The sequence below is a fragment of the Nansenia antarctica genome (genome assembly GCF_963989245.1).
Source record: "Nansenia antarctica genome assembly, chromosome: 13".
Lineage (NCBI taxonomy): Eukaryota > Metazoa > Chordata > Actinopteri > Argentiniformes > Microstomatidae > Nansenia > Nansenia antarctica.
In genome coordinates this window covers 15,962,388-15,984,887 of record NC_137683.1, presented here as the reverse complement: position 1 = coordinate 15,984,887, position 22,500 = coordinate 15,962,388, and the positions used below count along the sequence as shown (strand labels likewise).

The following is a 22,500-nucleotide window of genomic DNA, read 5'->3' as shown; positions in this document are numbered from 1 at the left end:
TTTGACAAGCAGATTAATACAGTAGTGAAAGCCAGTTTCTTTCAGCTATGGACAATTGCAAAAATCAAGCCCTTTCTCTCATTCAAAGACCTTGAGAAGGTCATCCATGCCTTCATAATTAACCTCACGACTAGACTACTGCAACTCCCTTTATACAGGGATTAGTCAGTCATCCCTGTCCCGCCTGCAACTTTGTCCAGAACACTGTACCCGGGCTCCTGACAGGTACCCGGAAGGGAGACCATAACTCCAATTCTGGCCTCTCTTGGCTTCCAGTGCAGTTCAGGAATGACTTCAAGGTCCTCGTTTTTAAAGCTCTGAATGGACAAGCCCCCTCCTACATCGCAGACCTTTTAACCCCTTATTCTACCTCCAGGTCCCTCAGGTCATCTAGTTTAGGGCTCCTGGCTGTCCCCAAATCAAGACTCAAGCTCAGGAGTGACCGTGCCTTTTCTGTCACAGCCCCTAGACTGTAGAATAGCATCCCCATTTCAATCAGATCTGCCCTTTCCATCGACTCCTTTAAATCCAGGCATACTTCTTCTTCTTTAGCGTTACCTTAATGTGGTTTTTGATTTGTTGTTCTTTATGTAGTTTCTATGGATGTCTTTATGCTTACATTATTGTGGTATATATTGTGATTCTATTGCCTTTATTGTGATTTTAATCCATGTACAGAACTTTGGTCACTTTGTTTTAAATGTGCTCTATAAATAAAGATGACTTGACTTGACTTGACTGAACCCCAAATTGCTCCCAATGAGCGGGCCGGCACCTTGCATGACACGACAACTAGCTTGCCGCCACTGGTGTGTGAATGTGCGTGGGAATGGGTGAATGAGATGTCATTGTAAAGCGCTTTGGAATAAGGTGCTATCCATATAAGTGCAGTCCATTTACCATTTAAACCTGTCCTTGAGGTTTGAATGTCTCTCTCTCTCTCTGTGTGTGTGAAGTGCAGATTCGTAAGTGATTTCAGTGTTCGAGATATGCATTGTACACTTCTGAATGAATGCATCTTCCCCACTCAGCCTTTCAAAGTGTTTTTGTCATATCTACTGTGATACAGGGAAGTGTATGATACAGTACAATCGAATTCTTAGTCAAAGCACTAAATACACGTTGATACTTTTCTATAGGCCTATATATAACTCAGGTTTGTGTCCATAGGCCTATAAAAAAAATACATTGTGCATGTTTTGTTCCGTATTTAAAACCCATCATTCCATAAAGCATTGCATTACCATAGCAAATTAAAGTTGCATTAAAAAAAAGTTGTATATCCTACTGTGCCGTCATCCCTGATCTCAAGACTTATGTGTGACATTGTGTCGACGGACAACAGTTGAAGAAGAAGAGGAAGAAGAAGAAGAACGACAAGCCCTCCAACAGAACAAGAAGAACTACAAGCCCTCCAACAGAACAAGAAGAAGAACTACAAGCCCTCCAACAGAACAAGAACTACAAGCCCTCCAACAGAACAAGAAGAAGAACTACAAGCCCTCCAACAAGAAGAAGAACTACAAGCCCTCCAACAGAACAAGAAAAAGAACTACAAGCCCTCCAACAGAACAAGAAGAAGAACTACAAGCCCTCCAACAGAACAAGAAGAAGAACTACAAGCCCCTCCAACAGAACAAGAAAAAGAACTACAAGCCCTCCAACAGAAGAAGAAGAACTACAAGCCCTCCAACAGAACAAGAAGAAGAACTACAAGCCCTCCAACAGAAGAAGAAGAACTACAAGCCCTCCAACAGAACAAGAAGAAGAACTACAAGCCCTCCAACAGAACAAGAAGAAGAACTACAAGCCCTCCAACAGAATGAATGAATGAATGAATGAATGGTCTTTATTGTCATTGCTATAGTACAGGTACCAAACAACGAAATTTAGGAGGGGTGGCTCCCCTGGTGTTAGGAAAGAAAAAAAAAAACGTTTAAAAAAATCACAAGAAGGGAAGGAGCTGGTTTACATAAATAAAGGCTATGTACACTATCCACTATACTATACTGTACAGATAGACGACTAGGGTTGTCATATTGCACAATAGTGTTATTGCACATTTATTTAAAGTGTCGCAGTTTGCAGGCTTGAAATGTACATATTTGTGCCTCAGCACTACACCTGATTTTTTCAGTCCAGCAGCTGCCATCAATCCGTCCAGACTGTCCAGGGCCCAGAACCTAGGTCTTTGCTGTGTTCAGGGCCTGGACGGCCCTGTGGTAGAAGCTGTTCTTCAGTCTGTTTGTCCTTGCGGCCAAGGTCCTGAACCGCCTTTTCGAGGGCAGCCGGGTAAAGTGTTCGTACCCAGGGTGGGTTGGGTCCCTGGAGATCTTGGAGGCCTTCCTGAGACAGCGTGTGTTGTACAGCTCTTCCAGAGAGGGGAGGGGGGCGCCGGTGATCTTCTGTGCTGTTCTCACGACTCTCTGTAGCGCATTTCTCTCTGCGGTTGTGCAGCTGGAGAACCAGTTGCAGATGCCGTAGGTGAGGATGCTCTCCACTGCGCCGCGGGAGAAGGTCACCAGTATCTCCTGCTTGCTGTGTTCCTTCCTGAGGACTCTCAGGATGTATAGCCGCTGTTGTGCCTATAGAAGAAGGAGAACTACAAGCCCTCCAACAGAAGAAGAAGAAGAAGAACTACAAGCCCCTCCAACAGAAGAAGAACTACAAGCCCTCCAACAGAAGAAGAAGAAGAACTACAAGCCCTCCAACAGAAGGAGAAGAACTACAAGCCCTCCAACCGAAGAAGAAGAAGAACTACAAGCCCCAACATCAACACCCCTTCGAGAGATGTGTGTCCGTAGTGCCACGTCACCTGATGTCACTGCCGCACCTGCGCAGCCATCTTGTACTTCGAGCGAGGAGCGGACACAGAGAGAGAGAGAAAGGAAAAGGGAGAAAAATAAACCTGTCAAATCAGACGACAATAGGAAGGTCTGTTTAGTTTAGTTCACCTCGTAATAACAAGACACCGCGGAAGCATCAAGGGAGGTAGTCAAAGACGGTCAAATCGCCATCCAAGTGCCTCGGGAATAAAGAAATCCAGACCCACAAGTCATCTTTAGCGGAGAGAGAGGAGGAAGGAACGGGTCAAATCGCCGACAGAAAAAAAACACATCCCGTCTGTCAAAACCATGAATCCAGAATAGTGAGTACACTCATCGGCCCCCAACTTCACAAATACGATCATCTGTTCCAAATGTCAATTATGCCTTTATTAATTATTAACATGCAATGTCGAACAGGACCTATGTAGGGCGGGCGGACACACAGACAGGGGGGTTGTGATCAGTATTATTCAGCCAACGTCAGCTGATTACTGGCCCTTGCCTTGCCACGACATTGGCTAGCTAACACAAACCTGTCCCCTGATCTATGTTAGTTAGTCAACGCATAAGAATACGATATAACATGTTGCCACACTGCACGTACACTCCTCTGTGACATCTGTCACTTAGTGGCCCTGTGACATGAGAAAGACACGCGCTTGTCACCGGATCGGTGCGGCGTTCGACTGGGAGAAACAAGTGCTGCGTTCGTCAAATTCGCTCTGAGAATTCGCTCTCACACTGGGTGGAACGTCATAAAGAGACCGAGTCGTTTGATTGGACGAGAGGCGTTCGACGAGTGCCGGTCAGATTTCCAGAGCGTATTTACGAACGCCAGCAGCCCCGAATGGACGGTGGTTGCTGAGACGTCACGTCTGGCAGTAGAACAGTGACAAGCCGCTAAACAGCAGTAGTGTGTTTGCTTTGTTAACAGTCTCACACACACACCCCTCCGCTTAATGTGCTCCCTGTTTAGTCTCACACTTTGCTTGCTTGCTTTCTTGTATTATGAGCTGTGGATGAGATATGGCGTTAAATCTTTAGGCCGAAAATTGGTCGTCGTTGATGGCGACCGTCACCATAATAATGACACCCTTGTCTGCCTGCCTGTCTGTCTGTATGTCTGTTTGTTGTTAGCTATGGTAGTAGGTTATTTAATAAATGTGGTCGTCGCCCATCGAAACATCGCCACATCACTGCCATGCTGCGCAGGTTGGCCACACAGAGATTGCCACACATACATTCATTCAACCGGTTTGTGTTTCACAATAATAATGTCGCTTTGCAAAAGTCCTTTGGCAGCTATTATACATGACCACATGATCTCGAATTCAGAGGGACACATTAAGAATAGCCTCTGTCAGTTGCGCCACCTCGGTATGATGAAACTGTACATGGTGATGTTGTTGATGTCTTAAAAGTGTTGATGTGAAGCCGCTTTCTCCATGATGTTGACGACTTACTGTCATGTTGTTTATTGGGGTTCCATTGGTGAATAAGATCTGTGTGTTGGCAGGGTCTCAGAAGTCCCCTGAAAACAACACTGATCTAATAGTCCCCTCTAGTTAGCAACGTCGTCAACGACATCCCCTTTGAAAGAGAGAGAAATTCCGATCACCTCAAAAAGATTGTCTTTGGTCTTATGCAGAATGTTTTTTTTTGGTATTTCAGTGACTACCTGTTCAAGCTCCTGCTTATCGGCGACTCCGGTGTGGGGAAGTCCTGTCTGCTGCTTCGGTTTGCAGTAAGTGCTCAGTCCGTTACAATATAGTAAATCAGTCTGTGTTATCAGTCCTGTAGCTTTCTATTAAAAAAAGTATGTGTCTTGTATCTAATTCTCTCTCTCTCTGTCTCTCTCTCTCTACCTCCTCCCTTGTTCTTTGTGTGTTTCTGTCTCTCTCTCGCCTCCCTGCTCGCCTCTGTGTGTTCTTCTGTCCCTCTTTCAGGATGACACTTACACAGAGAGCTACATCAGCACCATCGGCGTAGACTTCAAGATTCGCACCATCGAGCTGGATGGCAAGACCATCAAACTGCAGATTGTGAGTTTAAACACTGCGCCATGTTGCCAATATACAATTTTATATTATATAATTATATATATATATATATAGTGCTGAAATATTTGACGCATATTTTCTTTTTAATGTAATTAACGCAGCTGCGTTTTGTTTACTTGCGGTGGCGGCTGACCTATGTAACGACGTGAGCCACCAAACCGTTAGCCATTAGCTATCCTGAGTTTTAGGCGGAAAGTTTCACTTTAAAAAGGTGCCCAATGGATGGAGAAGGCCCCAGTTTAGTCGTCATAACCTATATGGCCCCATCTTACAACTTGTTTAATGCAATAACTTGCAATAACAACCAACTTGTCCGTCTGAAGCTACAATACTGGGACCATTCAATTATGTTACGATGTTTCTGTGGAACTCTGCAGTGAAGGTATCTAAGCAACGTAATGTAGCTAGCGAAGTTTCCCACAGAAGTGGGGAAAAAACCGTCAGATATATAAACGGGTTATAAACTTCATAGAATGACATATTAACACTTGTAGAGACAAATTGCAGCTTTTAGCCAATGGCGGCCAAAATGTTGGATTTAAAAATGGAGGGTTTTGCTTTGCTCGCTGATTGGCTAATGTCTTTTTAGTAACAACTTGCACATTACTTAAGTATTGTTTACTTAAGTATTTACTAGCTTAGATTGGCGTGGTGCAACCGAAATTAGTAAACAAGTAGTTTGAAACTAGCTAGTAACAACTAGGGGTTTAGTAACTACTAAATGCCTGCATTTGCCTACCAAATTGGTGCAACCCAGTCCTGGTCTGGGTCGGTTGCACCACTTCTTACTAAGTACAAACTAACCCTAGTTATAGCGTAAGTATTTACTAAATCAAGATTTAGTCACTACTAAACTTGAATGGGTTGCACCAAGCACTCTAGTTATGACGTAGAGCTTAGTAACTACTAAATATTTATACATACCCCTAGGGTGGTGTAAGTTATAACTTAGTTGTTACTAAGAAGACATTAGCCAATCAGCGAGCAAAGCAAAACCTTTTTTTCATAAAATGACATTAACACTTGTAGAGCCAAATTACAGCTTTTAGCCAATGGCGGCCAAAATTGAGGATTTAAAAACGGAGGGTTTTGCTTTGCTCGCTGATTGGCTATAATGTTCTTCTTCTACGTTTTATGTGACAATGTCTTTTTAGTAACAACTTGCGCATTACTACATATTTACTAGCTAAGATTGACAAACGATTGGCGTGGTGCAACCGAAATTAGTAAACAACTAGTTTGAAACTAGCTAGTAACTACTAGGGGTTTAGTACCGTATTTTCCGCCCTATAAGGCGCACCGGAGTATAAGGCGCACCGGCTTATAAGGCGCATAGAATAGATACTGCAGTCAAACGTTTGACTGGGGTTGCGTTACGCCCAAGCTCCACCTACTGCGTTGCGTCACCTCTCCATCGGGTGTTGTGTCAACTTCCCGTTGTCCAAGCTCCACCTGAGCGTTGTCACCATCAACGTTCTACCTGCTCCACTGTCAAAAATATATATTTTTCCACCTCAAGTATCAGCCGTTCGTCATCCATTTTTGCAACAAGCGTCAAGGACCTGCGGTGATTCACAGCTGACTCCCGTGAATAGCAATTCGCAATAGCTGCAACCACGAGATATAGAGTAGTTAGCTACAAGCATTTTCAATCTGCTATTATCTCTATTAGTGGATTAACCGCTGTGGTGATTTAACAGCTGATAAAAATACATCAAGTAGACTACAAACAGAGCAAAACAACACCAGAAAACAACCAATAGGCTATACAATTATAACCAACAACCAATATGTGACAGCTCCTGGTGAAATGTGCAACGTACTTTTTCAGTTTTTACACATGCTTAAACTACAGATTGTAAGCTTTCAAATGATGTGTCATACATTCAAATCAGAGAAAGATTGAACACGACAGGCGTATTTGAATGTTGGTTCATCTCAAACACTGAATGGGAGAAAAGTGAATCTGACCAAACCACAACAAACGCTGCTAGCGGCTAACAGCTAACAAAACACATCGCTACGAAGGTCTAAACTGTATTTTAATAACATGACAACATACTGGGAGAACATCGACATGCTAAAAACACATAACTACACATAACTAGATGAACACACAGTTCTTGCTTTTGAACACGAGCTAAAACGAAAGTATGTTTACAAATCAACCCTCCCTTACCGGTAGCCTCCGGCAAACGAGAATAATGAATCCAATACACAAATGATAAGTGTTTAGTGATCGTTAAACTGTTGTTTATTATATCGAGTGGGTACTTTAAAACTTCAAGTTGAAAGCACCAAGAATCTCACTTTGTTCCCTCGGAAACTCTGTTTAGTCTTCTTTACTTGGGGTCTTGTGGTGTGGGACTGTGAGTAAGCACAACACCGGTGTTTACTGATTACCGTAATGCTGCAAGCGGTGTGAGTGTCCGAATTGAACAGTTGGGTGAGTACGGCATCCATTCAGAGCACATGATAGAATAACAATAGCATTCGCGGAGATTCCAAGATGGCGGCCGTCGTTTACTGATTACCGTAATGCTGCAAGCGGTGCGGCTTTGCAGTTTACCAGTCGTACTGAAACATTGTATTATTATTAAAAAAAAAATATTGGTCATGTAATTTTTACATTTTGATCCATATATAAGGCGCACCGGGTTATAAGGCGCACTGTCGTTTTTTTTTTTTTTTGGGACTTTTAAGTGCGCCTTATAGGGCGGAAAATACGGTAACTACTAAAGGCCTACACTTAGTAATGACTTACGCCAAATTGGTGCAACCCAGGCCTGTACTCTACTGGTCTGTACTGGTCTATACTCTACTGGTCTGTCAGGGTTCCCGCGCTGGTCTTAAAAAACCTTAAAGTCTAAAATCCAGCCAACCGATTTATAAGGTCTTACATTTTAAAAAGGTCTTACATTTCAGTTCTTAGGTAAAAAAAAAAGAGGTGCTAGGTCTTAAAAATGAGATTATCTTGTCCTGCAAGGAAATCAGTCCGACCACATCTATTTACGCGGAAATTAATAAAAAGCCAATTCGCTGCCCCCTGGAGAAAAGATTGGCGAACGAAGCTACATAGCACATGCGTTTGTTTCGAGTTGGCTGTCGTTTAGACAGCACATGCGTTTGTTTCAAGTTGGCTGTCGTTTAGTTTCGTTTTGAGTTTCCTCATATGGTGCTCTAACTGGACACTGTGTTGGTGAGAGAGCAGAGAGCTCTACCATGTGTCTTCCCAGGCCTACTCCATTAGCAGAGCTAAGTGAGTTATGTCGCTCATTTTTACCTCTGTTTGCACTGTTAGTTTTAACACCTTTTCCCTGAGGCGAAACAGCACAAGCCATAATCCAGTTTTCTCCCTCACTCTCATGGTCATGGACGGTACTTCTAGAGCACGTGCTGTTAGGACAGGGATGAAAGAAGCTGTGCTTGTGCAGGTCTATATATATTTTTTGATTGAGTGGGGAAGTCCCACTCATATTTTTCATTTTATTGGACATATTCAGTGAAGACAGACAGGAAAGTAAGGAGAAGAAGGGAGAGAGGGCATGTCAGCAGGGCATGGGCCGGATTCGAACCCATGCCGACATGGGCATATGTGTGCACTGTAGACCGCGGTGCTAGACCACTGGACCACCCCAGGCCACTAATCTGTATTTCTTCGCAGAGCGACTCTTTTTTTGTTTGTTTTCCGTACTCACTGGCTCCCCCTCTGTTCACAGTGGGACACTGCGGGCCAAGAGAGGTTCCGCACCATCACCTCCAGTTACTACAGGGGCGCCCACGGCATCATCGTGGTCTATGATGTCACGGATCAGGTGGGTCATCGCGTCAACGTAACCGTGGTGGGAGTTTGGGCAATGGGCGTTGGAGACAGTCCCCTCCTATTTCCATGACTTCATGACATCTTGTTAATATAACATGTGTCCTGTAGGAGTCTTATAACAGTGTTAATATAACGTGTCCTGTATATAACAGTGTTAATATAACATGTGTCCTGTATATAACAGTGTTAATATAACATGAGTCCTGTAGGAGTCCTATAACAGTGTTAATATAACATGTGTCCTGTAGGAGTCCTATAACAGTGTTATAACATGTGTCCTGTATATAACAGTGTTATAACATGTGTCCTGTAGGAGTCTTATAACAGTGTTAATATAACGTGTTCTGTAGGAGTCTTATAACAATGTTAATATAACATGTGTCCTGTAGGAGTCCTATAACAGTGTTATAACGTGTCTCCTGTAGGAGTCTTATAACAACGTGAAGCAGTGGCTCCAGGAGATCGACCGTTACGCCAGCGAGAACGTCAACAAGCTGCTGGTGGGGAACAAATGTGACCTCACCACCAAGAAAGTAGTGGACTACACAACAGCCAAGGTACGGCCAACAGCACCTCATACTTGGGGGATAAGAGTTGCTCTCGAGACTCACACAATTCCTGTCAATTCAATTCCGTTCATTCCTTCAATTAAAAAAAGTAGATATTTAGCAAAACCCGAAGGAAGTTCTTTCTTTGTCGACAGCAAGCACCCCCTCTTGTCTGTGTTCTATTGACTCGATCGACACTAATAAAGGGATTGATAACGTTTAGGTACTACAGTTCAAAATGTACACATTAAACCTGTCTCTCCCTCTCTGCTGGAGGTTTAGGTACTAACCTGTCTCTCCCTCTCTGCAGGAGGTTTAGGTACTACAGTAAACCTGTCTGTCCCTCTCTGCAGGAGGTTTAGTTACTACAGTAAACCTGTCTGTCTCTCTGTAGGAGTTTGCAGACTCCCTGGCCATCCCCTTCCTGGAGACGAGTGCCAAGAACGCCACCAACGTGGAGCAGGCCTTCATGACCATGGCCGCCGAGATCAAGAAGCGCATGGGCCCTGGCGCCACCGCCGGGGGGGACAAGCCCAACCTGAAGATCGAGAGCACCCCAGTGCGGCAATCTGGCGGGGGCTGCTGTTAAAGGACCCTCTGCCCTTCCCCTGGGCCCCCCCCGACACCCCCCTCCCTAACCCCCCCCCCCCCCCTTCTACATCTCTGTACCCCTCAATCCCCCTCTATCCACCATCTTATACCTCTACCCCCCCCTATCCCCCTTTCTGTTACTTAACAGTGAACCATCTGGCCAGGGTAGAGCGAGGGATGGGGTCAGGTGGAGGGAGAGAGAAAGGGAGAGGAGAGCGGGGGTGGGGGGGGGGGGCATAACGACTGGGGACTGACTTTAAGACCACCATCTCCCGAATAAATAGTGAATGAGGAAAAGAGTGGGGGAGGGGGTGGGTTGAGAAAACAAAAAGGCAAAAAGATTAGTAGTAATAGAGAGAGGAACAGGGCGATAGAAGATTAGGTTTAGATTTCGGCCATCTTGTTTCTCACGCACAGACTACACGCACGCAGACAGAAAGTGGGACGTGGGGGGGGGGCATAGCGGGGTTGGAGTGCTTCTCCCATGGCAGGGTAGTCCATCGCAGGGGACGGGTCTGTCTCTTTCCTCCAGGCCAAGTCTATCATTGGCAGGCTTTTCTGTCCTCTCGACCTAGTAGATCCATATGGAAAAAAAAGTAGCCCGGGGTTGTAGAAATACCTGTCCAACGATATCTTACTTTTACAGCACTTGTCACGGGTACACCGCACACACATACGTATAGAATGAGACGAGTGTTTCTCGAGTCTCGCCCACCATCTGTGTTCCTCCGATACGACCTGGATTGTGTTGGAGTTCAGAGTGCAGACGGCGATGTACCCCATGTGAGTGAGGAAGAAGAACCAGTGAGTCGCATTTTCATTGGTTGATGTGGAGATGGGTTAGTGCCTATTGGCTGTGCTTCTCCTTCTACACACGCACGCGCACACACACACACACACACACACACACACACACACACACACACACACACACACACACTCTCTCTCTCACTCTGCAGTATGTGTGGAAATAAGGGCCTTTTTTGGGGATCAGCCTGGGTGGGGGTGGGGGTGGGGGGAGGGTTTACTCCTTACAGAGCTCTAAGCTCAACACTCCAGGTAGACAGGAGAGCTTTTGGTTGGACTTGGAAACACTCCAATCCCCCCCCTCCCCCTCCCCCTGCATCTACTTTACATCTAGATGTGAGGGCCTAGTCAGGAGAGAGGGAGAGATAGAGAATCTTTGGATTTGGGTGCTGTAATATATGGTGTTTAGTTAGTGTTCTTTTTCCGCTCCCAGTAGAGATTTCACTTTGTAAAAAGAAACGGAGGAAAAAAACATCACACAAAAAAGATTAATCTGTGAGATAGGAGATATGCTTAGGTCACGACTGTTTCTGTCTTTACGTTGTCCAGAAATGACACTATATATTACAGTATGTCCTGGTGGTCCTTCAACACACACACACACACACACACACACACACACACACACACACACATTAGCATAAGGGGAGGTAGGGTCTTGGGAAATGGAACTGATAACTCAACAATGAATTAACAGGAGACATGAAATTGGCAATATTTTACCTTCTGTGTTCATCTTAACAGATTATTATTGTTTGTACTATTGTTTTATTATTATTACGATGATTTTATTATTTGATATTTCTATTTCCTGTTGATTTATTTTCTTTTTTTCCTTTTTCTAATCGAGAAAGCTTGTACAAATTGCTGAATGCTGTTGAATTTACATTAGTGGGCTGGGTTGGTTTTTCTTGTTTAGTTTTTTTTGTTTGGGGGTGTGACCAGGGGCTTCGGGGGTGGGGGGGGGGGGTTGTCTATGAAAGCTACTGTTCCCTCTTGTGCCTCGCTGGAGTCTTATCTAGAGATCATCTGGATCACGCATCACACGTCTTTACGCCTCGGCCATGACCTACCTCTTTGGTTCCCTCACCGTCACCTGTGTCCCCGCAGAGTGTCCTGTTCATGCTTTCATGACACGTCAGTTGTTTAAGTGCAGTTTAGTCGCTCGTGGTTTTTCTGGGCCTCAGAAGTGACGTAAGACAGTTGTGCTCAAACGAAAACACATTAAAAAGACGTTTTTTTTTACAAGTCTGACGCTCTCTCTCTAGCTAAGTGCTCAGTGTCATTGGTCAATGTCCACTGCGAGGGACCGTACCGCCCCCCCCCCCCCCTCCCATAAGACATTAAGTTGAGTTTGAAAGGTCAGAATCTGTGTGAGACTGGGCTACGACGTCGTGACCAGCCCCCTGCAGCTTTCCAGTCTGTTCCTGGTTCTCATAGCAGTGTGTGACTTCTCAACGGCATTTCTATGGAACCTGACAGGAATGTGGGGGGAAACTCAGAACCCCCCCCCCCCCCCCCCCCGATCTCAGAGCTAGTTTTAATGCACTACAGTGAGAAGGCTGCTACACTTTTACTTTGTACTCAGGGCAAAGCATTCTGGCCCTCGAGGAAATAAAATGACTTCCTATTATAGTGTGTTTCTGGACAGTTCATGCATATAAACGTGAATATACGGTTACTATGGTTACTAACGGGGGGAAAAAAAGGTTTAGGATGACGTACTGTGCTGTAAGCTGGGGTAATACTAAACAGGAAGAATTTGCACCACGTTTGGCCCCACCCCCTCCTGTAGATATAAGGCGACATCATCATCATCATCATCATCCTCCTAGCGTTGTTCTGGACAGTCTGGGGTCCAGTCATTGAAACCGTTGTAACATACAGTAGTTCTAAGCTTGTGTCTACGGGCCTATAACTGTATATGTAAAGATAGTAGACGGAGGGATATCCTCACTTTGAACCGCAACTGTAGAAGCATTGGGACAGTCATGTTCTGGTTGTAGGAGCCTTGAGGTTCTGAACATGGCTTCGTTGAGTTAGAGTGCTTGAAAAACGTGGGGTACAAGGGACTGACTGGTCTTGGCAGCCATGACCGGGTATGAACTCCCGACCACCTCCCTCCGGCCCAACGGTCCTACCATCTTCTCCACGGGCCGCCCCCTCCTGTAGATAACAGACCTGGCCTTCGGGAGCGAGTCCCCGGTTGGTCTCAGGAGATAAACCTCTCAGCACGTAATGGGGGTAGCACAGTCTCCAGCTCATGTGACGTCTGCACTCTGTACGCAATCGCAGAAGAAGGGCAACTTCAGCCTCTGAAACCACCGCTGTCCAAATGAATTCTAACGAGCGCTGCATGCTGTCTAGTGCTGAGTACGGCCAGCTACCAGGCTGTGGACGTTTCCATCAATGTCGGAGTGACGAGAGGCCGATTTGCTGTAACTGGATAGTGTGAACTTACAAGATAAGGAAGGTAGCCATTTCCACTGCAGTAAATGTGACTTTCTGTCTGTAGGATCGTGTGGGTGTAGCGGTGGTAGATCTAGCTGTCTTGCCGCTAATTATGTTAGCGTGTTGTCGTTTTTGGAATAGCCCTTCCAGATTGTGTTCCTGGTTTTTCGCCTAATTTTCAACCCTGCGACGGAAAAGCAGACAGGCGTTTGACAGCCCCTTATCTTCTGCTCATTCAGAGTGTGATGAGTTGGAACTGTATGAATGTTCATCTGACTGTCATTGGTAGGATGGGAGGGCACAGTAGTTTGGTGGCGGGGCGGGGCGGGGGGGGGGGTGTAACATTCCTGCTCTTTGAACACAGCCCAGCTTTCTGACTTTTTTCCCCTCAATCTCACACGAGTCCTTGAGAATAAAGAGGTTGTTTGAAACTCTCCCCGCACGCACGCACGCACACACACACACACACACACACACACACACACACTCAATCACACGGACACACGCTAAATGGACGACATTTCGCGCCACTTAGTGCGAGTCCCCCTTCTGATTTATTCTGAATGTTCTTTGCTTCAAGAAGTCTTGATATTCTACTGATTTTAATATATTAATTGAAATATACTGTGGTAATATTGTGTCCAGCCCATGGAAGGATAAGGGCTACGGGGGTAGGAACTGTGTGGGCGGGACAACCGACGGGGTGGGCGTAGACGTGGGCTTCTGGGCAGGGCTTACTTATGAATGTGATCATGATGGAACTTTGACTAGAATCTTTCTTTTCTCCCTTTGATGTATTCATTTGGAAAAGGGGAGTTTTCCCATGTCATTTTTGCACACTTCTCTGTGGCTGTCCTATGACTTATTAAAGGCATACCCACCACGCGTTGTTTAATAGTAGGTTTAATACTGAGCACCAGGCAGGGCCCCCTCTCCTGACTATCACCTTTTCTTTCTTTGCTTGTTCACGTTGGTGCTCTGTCTCACTGCTGAGTCTGATCATGATGGGGTTTTTTCTGTACATATTATAAATATATATATAATAAAATGAATAAAAAAGATCAATGTCAACATGTGTGAGTTGTCCTTTGTACCGTACGGAACTGGTCTCAGTGCACTGATAGTGTTAAATGTGTGTCCATTATATACATCTAATATGGAGATTAGATTAGATTAATCATTTCTGTAATTGCACGGTGTACAATGAAATGTATTTTTTCATAGTTGTGTGTACTTTGTTTGTTTGTGTGTGTGTGTGTGTGTGTGTGTGTAGATGTGCTGTATAAGACACACACTTCTCTGTTTAATCTGCTGAGACACAGCATGAGGCCCTCCCTCCCCAGCATCACCTGGGTCAGATCAGAGTACCTGTCTGTCTGTCTGTCAGTCATCACCTGGGTCAGATCAGAGTACCTGTCTGTCTGTCTGTCATCACCTGGGTCAGATCAGAGCACCTGTCTGTCTGTCTGTCATCACCTGGGTCAGATCAGAGTACCTGTCTGTCTGTCATCCCCTGGGTCAGATCAGAGTGTCTGTCTGTCTGTCATCACCTGGGTCAGATCAGAGTACCTGTCTGTCTGTCTGTCATCACCTGGGTCAGATCAGAGTACCTGTCTGTCTGTCTGTCTGTCTGTCATCTCTTTGTTCTGGGTTTGGATTCTATTCTCTCAGTGGAACATCAATAAACATTCCCACTGAAGATAATACAACAACAAACAAATACAGGAGATCAAACCAAGTAAGCCATTGTGAAAAGGTGTGTTTTAAGACTGGATTTGAAAGTGGCGAGAGTGTCAATATTGCGTATGTTAGGTGGCAGAGGGTTCCAGAGGCGGGGAGCAGAACGGCTGAAGGCTCTCGATCCCATAGTAGTCAGGCGGGCAGAAGGTATGATGAGTTGAAAGGCAGTGGAGGATCGGAGAGTGCGGCAGGGAGTGTAGGTGTGAAGGAGTTCAGAGAGATATGGGGGTGCAAGATTGTGAATGGCCTTGAAAGTGAAGAGCAGAATTTTGAAGTCGACACGGTATTTAACAGGAAGCCAATGGAGTTGTTGAAGAACCGGAGTGATATGATCTATGGAAGGGGTTCTGGTTATGATACTGAGGAGTTTTGGACCAGTTGGAGCTTAAGCAGAGATTTGTAAGGAAGACCAGAGAGGATCCCAGGCAGGGTGAACATCCCCTGAAGGTGTACACACGGCAAGAGCGTATATTCAACATGGAAATGCTCCGAATAGAATCATTCACAATGAGTATTATTGCTGTGGAGAGGTGTTTCTGTGCTGTGAGCAGGGGGTGATGCTGGCTCTTTCCTTCAGGCTAATATAAAGTGCTGCAGACATCCTCCTCAGGGCTGCCTGCAGCTGCAGTCTGCACTAAGGCACCTCAGGAAAAACATCTCCACATTTCCTCTGAGCTGAGCGTTGTCTGCATGAGATATTGAAATATATTGAGGAAGAAGATATATTAAGCTTCACAATCAAGAGGGCAATGGGAGCTCTTACTGTAGTAATACAATAGGGTTTAGTCTATTATGCACTATCTAGGCTTCTGCATGTGGTATTATTGTGGTATTGTTGTGATGTCAAATCCACGTCGTATCCTGTTTTGCTCCTCTGTTTTGCTCCTCATCATCAGACATTATGTCTTCAGCAGTCATGTATGCAGATGTATATTCAGGGCCGGCCCGAGGACTTTTGTGGCCCTAAGAGAGATTTTTTATGTAGCCCCCCCTCCACACGTTTTGCCAGGGGGTTGGAGTTTTTCGATTGATGGGTGTTTTCGATAGAGGGGTGTTTAATCGATGTGTGTGTGTGTGTGTGTGTGTGTGTGTGTGTGTGTGTGGGAGGGGGGTAGATGAACATACACACACACACACACACACACACACACACACACACACACACACACTATATAAACATACAGTGGCTATAGAAAGTCAACACACCCCTTGTGTCCACATTTTGTTGTGTTATAGACTCAATTTATTAAATGTGATTAAATAAATAAAATTTGTCATCAATCCACACACAATACACCATAATGGCAAAGTGAAAACAAGTTTTTAGAAATGTCAGCAAATTTCTTAAAATGTAAACAAAGAAATACCTCATGTGCATAAGTCTTCACACCCTTTGCTATGACACTCTTAGAATTAGCTAAAAAACAAAAACGTCATCAACAAATCACTCAGTAAGTTGAATTGAGTTCATCTTAATGCAAGGATAATTAATGTTATTTTGGAATTAATATCTTTGTTTTTATAGGGCCTCTGATTTGCATAGGAATCATTTACACACTGTGTAGATTAAGATGTCACTACCAACTCAGTACATTTTATAATTTCCTCTTGATCCTGACAAACTCCCCAGTCCCTGCCAGTGACAATATACCCATAACTTGATACAGCTACCACCATTCTTCACACGAGAGTTGGTGCGGAAACTGGGTGCATCAAAGTATTTTTTTTGGCCACTTGGTTATAGACCCATTTTTTGTGAGTCTCCCCAGGCTTCTCCATTTGCTCAATTTATAATGACAACCTGGTCCACAGAGTGTGTAATTGATTCCTATGCAAATCAGAGACAGAGTGCAATATATTCCAAATAAATAAAGTGAACACTAGAAAATGTGGTTAACTATGTTAACAACAAAACAACAGGCTACTGTAGACACCATCCTTTCACCACCATCCAACATCAGTCCTAAAAAAAACTTTTTAACTGTGCCCCCCTCTAGTGGTTGTGGCCCTAAGCGACCGCCTAGTCCGTTTATGATTGGGCCGGCCCTGTCTATATTAAATCAAGAATAAGGTCAGTCACAACCATCCTGGTCAGAGGAGCGTTCATTAGAGGATGTGTGGTGCTGCTCATTGACCTGACCTATGCGTGCCGCTCTCATGACTAAACTTCCTTGTTGTAATTCACCCCCCCCTCCTCTCTATCTCCCCCCCCCCCTCCCCCCCCTTCCTTGCCATGTAGTATTGGGTCGTATTATGCTCGGAAGATCTGGTGGAACCGACTTGTCAAACTTCGTTTCCTCCGATACAAAGATCGAGAAATCCTCCAGACTCCAGCGCAGCGGTTGGCTTTACTTCACGTGAATCGTCTCCCACAGCACTTCCTCCCAGCGCCTGCTGCACGCCGCACCGTTTCTGATGATAAGCCACGACCCCTTGCGGTCGTGTGTTGAGTCGCTAAAATCGAATAATCACAAATACTTAATTCAGTTAATTCCCACCAAGGCCAGGTTTGAGTGGTTGTTATTCAAAGCTTATATGTGCGCTGTGCGCAGTAGCCCGGGGACGAGGTGAGGGCGCCGGTGACCTTGAGTTATTAATAGCATCAGCGGTGGCGCTGCAGACACTCCTCGGGGTGTAGACGAGGCTCTGTGGTTATCACACACACACACACACACACGCACACACACACACACTCACACAGCGTCACTGTTTAGCATCTGTATAGCAGTGAGTAGTGAGTATGATCTAAACTCCCATTCTCCAAAACTCAAAGGACCACAAAACACTGCTCGCATTTTCCATTTCAACACTTTTTTATTTACATCTTCCCCGTACAACTCAAATCCCAGTTGTCAAATACGCTTCTGTTTCTCTTTTCGTATTTCCCCTTCAGTCCGTCGCATTTTCCCTTCAGTCCATCGCGTTTCCCCTTCAGTCCATCGCATTTTCCCTTCAGTCCATCGCGTTTCCAACCATCTTTTTCATAAGATCCGTCCTTCTTTCTCTCTCCCGTATACAGTCCGTTTTCTGCTTCCCACCGTGTCACCTTGTCCCTCCACACCACACCACCCATCCTCCTCCTCCCTCAAGTGCCTGGCGACACCCTCAGTCGACGGGGCCTTGAAAGATGAGTTTGATGTGGCCCTGCTCTCCGGTCAGCCAGGTGCCGCAGAAGGGGCAGGCCGCGTGGAAGGCGTGCGTGCCGTGGGGCAGGGGGATCTGGCTCCACCCCTGCACTGTCTTTTCCGAGCACACGTGGCCACAGGGGCAGAAGGCGTGGGTCGGGTGGCCCGCGTCCAGGTACAGCCCGCCCTCGCAGCCCAGCCACAGGGGCACGTAGGGCCCCACGCGCCGGCACATGGGGCACTCCCTCTCCCCGGTACCGGTGCTGCTGCCGGCTGGGGCCGTACCCCCCCCGGAGCCTGCGGGGCCCACGCCCTTCTCCTTGCGGTAGCCCCAGTTGTGGTAGCCGTGCACGTGGCCGCAGTTGACGTAGACCCACGGCTGCTTCTTGTCCACGATCTCGCGCTGCGCCAGGCTGGGGAAGGCCAGCGTGTTGAAGCCCACGGGGCACTGGGGCCGGGCGGCGTTCAGCTCCTGGCGCAGGGACTCCAGCTGCTTGAGGGTGGGCGTGCGGCGGAGGCCGGCGGGGGTGCGCCACAGGAGGGTGGCACCGCACAGGTCGATCAGGGAGCCGTCCTGCAGGGTGTTGGACTCGTTCTCCACCTGGGGTGGAGGGGGGGAGAGAGAGACAGAGAGAGAGGGAGAGAGAGAGAGACGGAGAGGGAGAGACAGAGAGAGAGAGAGAGAGAGAGAGAGAGAGAGGGAGAGACAGAGAGAGAGAGAGAGAGAGGGAGAGAGAGAGAGAGAGAGAGGGAGAGAGAGAGAGAGAGGGAGAGACAGAGAGAGACAGAGAGAGAGAGGGAGAGAGAGAGAGAATAAGAGAGAGAGAGAGAGAGAGAGAGCGATAGAGACAGAGAGAATGAGATTGAGAATGATTAGTCAACTGTTAGGGAAATCTACTACTTTCCTTCTCTATGACCACTTGATGGCGCTGTGAGCATCCGGCCCTAGCTGCATTAGACAATGGAGAGTCTAAACTGATCAACTCACAAAAACATCATTCATTCATTCACCATGAATATTTCTGCTCCTCATCAGAGGCCTAGTCTGGTGGTCCTGGAGATAACCAAATGTGTTTTATTGTCTCTGTACTTTGCCAATGACAATTACATTTAATCTTTACATTTACATTTTTGGCATTTAGCAGACGCCTTATTCCAAAGCAATTTACAATCGATACATTTGACTAAGCAAGTAAATCATCAATTCACCAGTCGTAGCAGGAAGAGTAATCTAGCTCAGGCCAGGGGCCATTGGCAGTCATCATGATAGAAGCAGAATGAATCTGAATCTGAATCTGAACCCCTCAGACAGACACAGTAGTGCTAGGTTAGTTCTTCCTGATCATGTGAACTAGGGCTGAAAAACTCCAAATGTTATCGGTATGTTAGGATTGTTATAACTCCATTATGACATGGCCAGGAAAAACCTCTGGCCATAGTGCTAATCTATTCAGGCTAGGGGCTATGGCTCTGTCGTCCCCCCGCCCCTACCACGGATGCCCTCCGTGTCCTCTCCCTCCTGCTCACCAGCTTTCCCCTCTGCTGGGCCGAGCGGGTCTCCCGCAGGGCGAAGACGTTCCCACACACGGAGATCTCCCTCCACACGCCCGGCGCTGGCTCCGACACGAACTCCCCCGCCGGGTGCATCACCAGCACGCCATTGGTGGTCAGGCCGTCCATCAAGCCGTCGGACGTCCGCCATTTGGCAGCCCGCTCCTAAAAGACACGCCCCCCCCCCCCCAGCACACACACACACAGACACACACACACACACACACACACACACACACACACACACACACACACACACAGAGACACACACGCACACACACACACACACACACAGACACAAACAGGCACCAAGGTGAGGGAGAATGATGGAGATGGGGGAGAGAAAAAACAGCTAACACTGCTTTTCTGCATTGCTATTTTTAGCCCACACACAAGAGTAAGACTGCTCTACTCACTAATGCATAGAGATGCTCGCGCACACATAAACGTTCAATTCACTCCCTTTAATTCTCCTAGTGATTATTTTCCGGCAGTTCAACTACGACTTCAAGCTATACAGTGTGTATATTGCGTAAGCCGATACTCCTAATGTTTTAAACAAAGTCTCTCTCTCTCTCTCTCTCTCTCTCTCTCTCTCTATTTCTCTCTCTCTCTCCTCCCTCCCTCTCTCTCTCTGTCTCCCTCTCCTCCCTCCCTTTCTCTCTCTGTCTCCCTCTCCTCCCTCCTTTTCTCTCTCTCTCCCTCTCTCTCTCTCTATTTCTCTCTCTCTCTCCCTCTCCTCCCTCCCTTTCTCTCTCTCTCTATTTCTCTCTCTCTCTCCTCCCTCCCTCTCTCTCTCCCTCTCCTCCCTCCCTCTCTCTCTCTCTCCCTCTCCTCCCTCCCTCTCTCTCTCTCTCTCCTCCCTCTCTCTCCTCCCTCCCTCTCCTCCCTCCCTCTCTCTCTCTCTCTCTCTCTCTCTCCTCCCTCCCTCTCTCTCTGTCTCCCTCTCCTCCCTCCCTCTCTCTCTCTCTCCTCCCTCCCTCTCTCTCCTCTCTCCCTCTCCTCCCTCCCTCTCTCTCTCTCCTCCCTCCCTCTCTCTCTGTCTCCCTCTCCTCCCTCCCTTTCTCTCTCTCTCTCTCTATTTCTCTCTCTCTCCTCCCTCCCTCTCTCTCTCTCTGTCTCCCTCTCCTCCCTCCCTCTCTCTCTCTCCTCCCTCCCTCTCTCTCTCTCTCTCTCTCTCTCTCCCTCCCTCTCTCTCTCTCTGTCTCCCTCTCCTCCCTCCCTCTCTCTCTCTCTCCCTCCCTCTCTCTCTCTCTCTCCCTCTCTCTCTCTGTCTCCCTCTCCTCCCTCCCTCCCTCTCTCTCTCTCCTCCCTCCCTCTCTCTCTCTCTCTCTCCCTCTCTCTCTCTGTCTCCCTCTCCTCCCTCCCTCCCTCTCTCTCTCTCCTCCCTCCCTCTCTCTCTCTCTCTCTCTCTCTCTCCCTCTCTCCTCCTCCACACTGACAGTGGGCCGCACAGCCTGACTCTGCGATCTGCCAAGGACATTTTGTGTGTGCCAGTTTAACAGGAGCCCTGCCGAGGTTACTCAGCCCGCTCTTCAATGACAGCGGCGCTTTAAAGCGTTTATCTTCCCCTAGGTTCCCCTGCGTTTTCTTTTTTTTCGCGCGCCGGACAACACGCTGAGAAAGATGAGTCGAACGAGTCACCGTGATTCATCAAATTAATTATAAATAAACGCTCATCAGCCTGGTCTTGCGTTATATATTCAATAAAGCATCACTAAGGGGTCATCTCTTGTCCTTTTTGGCACGAGCCGTTTGTACGGGGCTTGTACCAGTGAATTGTTCTCTGGCGTTAAGAGATTAAATCCAATCCAATATGGCCGCCCCCCCAGACCCCTTCTCATCGAGTGCTGGGGGGAGGTCAGTGGGGGTGTACAGTACACAGTGTGTCTGGCGTTGACCTTAACGCTGACTCCCAGTTGGTGGAGATGAGTACAGCTGGACTCTTGCCTCTGCTTGTCTCTCACAATACCCTCTCTCTCCCTCGGTGCGCCAGGCTCCCTATCTCCCCTGCCAACAGCCTCTCCCTCTGTATTTACACTCCACTTTCCCAAAGCTCATTGGATGGTAGGGGGAGGGGGAGGGGGTTGGGGGGGAAACAGGTCTGTCTGCCAGGAAGGGTCAAAAGCTTATTTTGTCAATGAGTAAGCAAACCCCCTCTGCACTCCACTGTTACTGAACTGCCCTACTGTTGTTGTTGAGTTTGCTGGTTGCAGAGCACACACACACACACACACACACGCACGCAGGCACACACACGCACACGCAGGCACGCATGTGCACACACGCACACACAGGCACGCACGATCTCAGGCAGCAATGCAGAGATCTCAACATCAGTGCGGCAGGATGGGCGGATTATATGTGGCGCGCGGAGTGGGAGGCTAACACCTCCAAACTCCGCGACCACATCACAGTCGCCGGCGCTGAGCCCCTCGGGATGGACTTGCCAAGGCTATCCTGGGTGAGGCTCAATCGTCTCCGGACCGGCGTCGGGCGTTTCCGCTCATCAATGCACAGATGGGGCTTGGCCCCAAATGCGTCGTGCGAGTGTGGCGCAGAGGACCAAACCGCAGACCATATTATCCTGGATTGCCCGGTGTACCACCCACCCAACGGGATGCATGGTCTGTCGGTATTAGATGACGAGACGATGACGTGGCTTCTGGAGGGGTGTCCAGAAATATAGCCCGGGTGAGCCCCTCAACCAGGTCTCGGGGTGGTAAAAGGGTAGCCCCTCGGCCCCGAGCCTGGTGGAGTGGAGAGGAAAAACAACAACCCATACGACGAAGAAGAAGAAGAAGGCACGCACGCAGGCACACACACACATACGCATGCACACACACACACACACATGCGCACGCACGCACGCACACACACACACACACACACACACACTCACACACACACACACACACAGACATGCACCGATGGTCCTCGAGCCTAATGGGGGCAGGAGCCTATTTCCTGTTTCAG

General features: G+C 47.3%; 2 protein-coding genes across 2 annotated transcripts in view; one reads left to right on the top strand and one right to left on the bottom strand.

Moving 5' to 3' along the window:
* The first annotated feature begins 2,872 nt into the window (after positions 1–2,872).
* On the top strand, positions 2,873–11,552 carry rab1ba (zRAB1B, member RAS oncogene family a). The gene is made up of 6 exons (XM_080543839.1): positions 2,873–3,148; positions 4,500–4,572; positions 4,775–4,870; positions 8,608–8,703; positions 9,137–9,268; positions 9,654–11,552. Exons 1-6 carry the CDS (start codon positions 3,135–3,137, stop codon positions 9,846–9,848), a joined length of 606 nt encoding a protein of 201 aa, XP_080399965.1. The 5' UTR covers positions 2,873–3,134; the 3' UTR covers positions 9,849–11,552.
* A 6,401-nt stretch (positions 11,553–17,953) lies between these two features.
* Positions 17,954–22,500, bottom strand: part of peli3 (pellino E3 ubiquitin protein ligase family member 3) — a gene marked incomplete at its 3' end in the record, with an annotated part of 10,985 nt that continues 6,438 nt past the window's right edge. The window contains exons 5-6 of the mRNA XM_080543793.1: positions 19,501–19,689; positions 17,954–18,574 (exon numbers count right to left, since the gene is read on the bottom strand). Coding sequence (XP_080399919.1) covers positions 17,954–18,574; positions 19,501–19,689 — 810 coding nt within the window. The remainder of the gene's footprint in view (positions 18,575–19,500; positions 19,690–22,500) is intronic.

Coding starts and splice junctions, on each gene's coding strand:
- rab1ba (XM_080543839.1), top strand. Junction 4,573..4,774: donor GTCTGCTGCTTCGGTTTGCA/GTAAGTGCTCAG, acceptor TCCCTCTTTCAG/GATGACACTTACACAGAGAG. Junction 4,871..8,607: donor AGACCATCAAACTGCAGATT/GTGAGTTTAAAC, acceptor CTCTGTTCACAG/TGGGACACTGCGGGCCAAGA.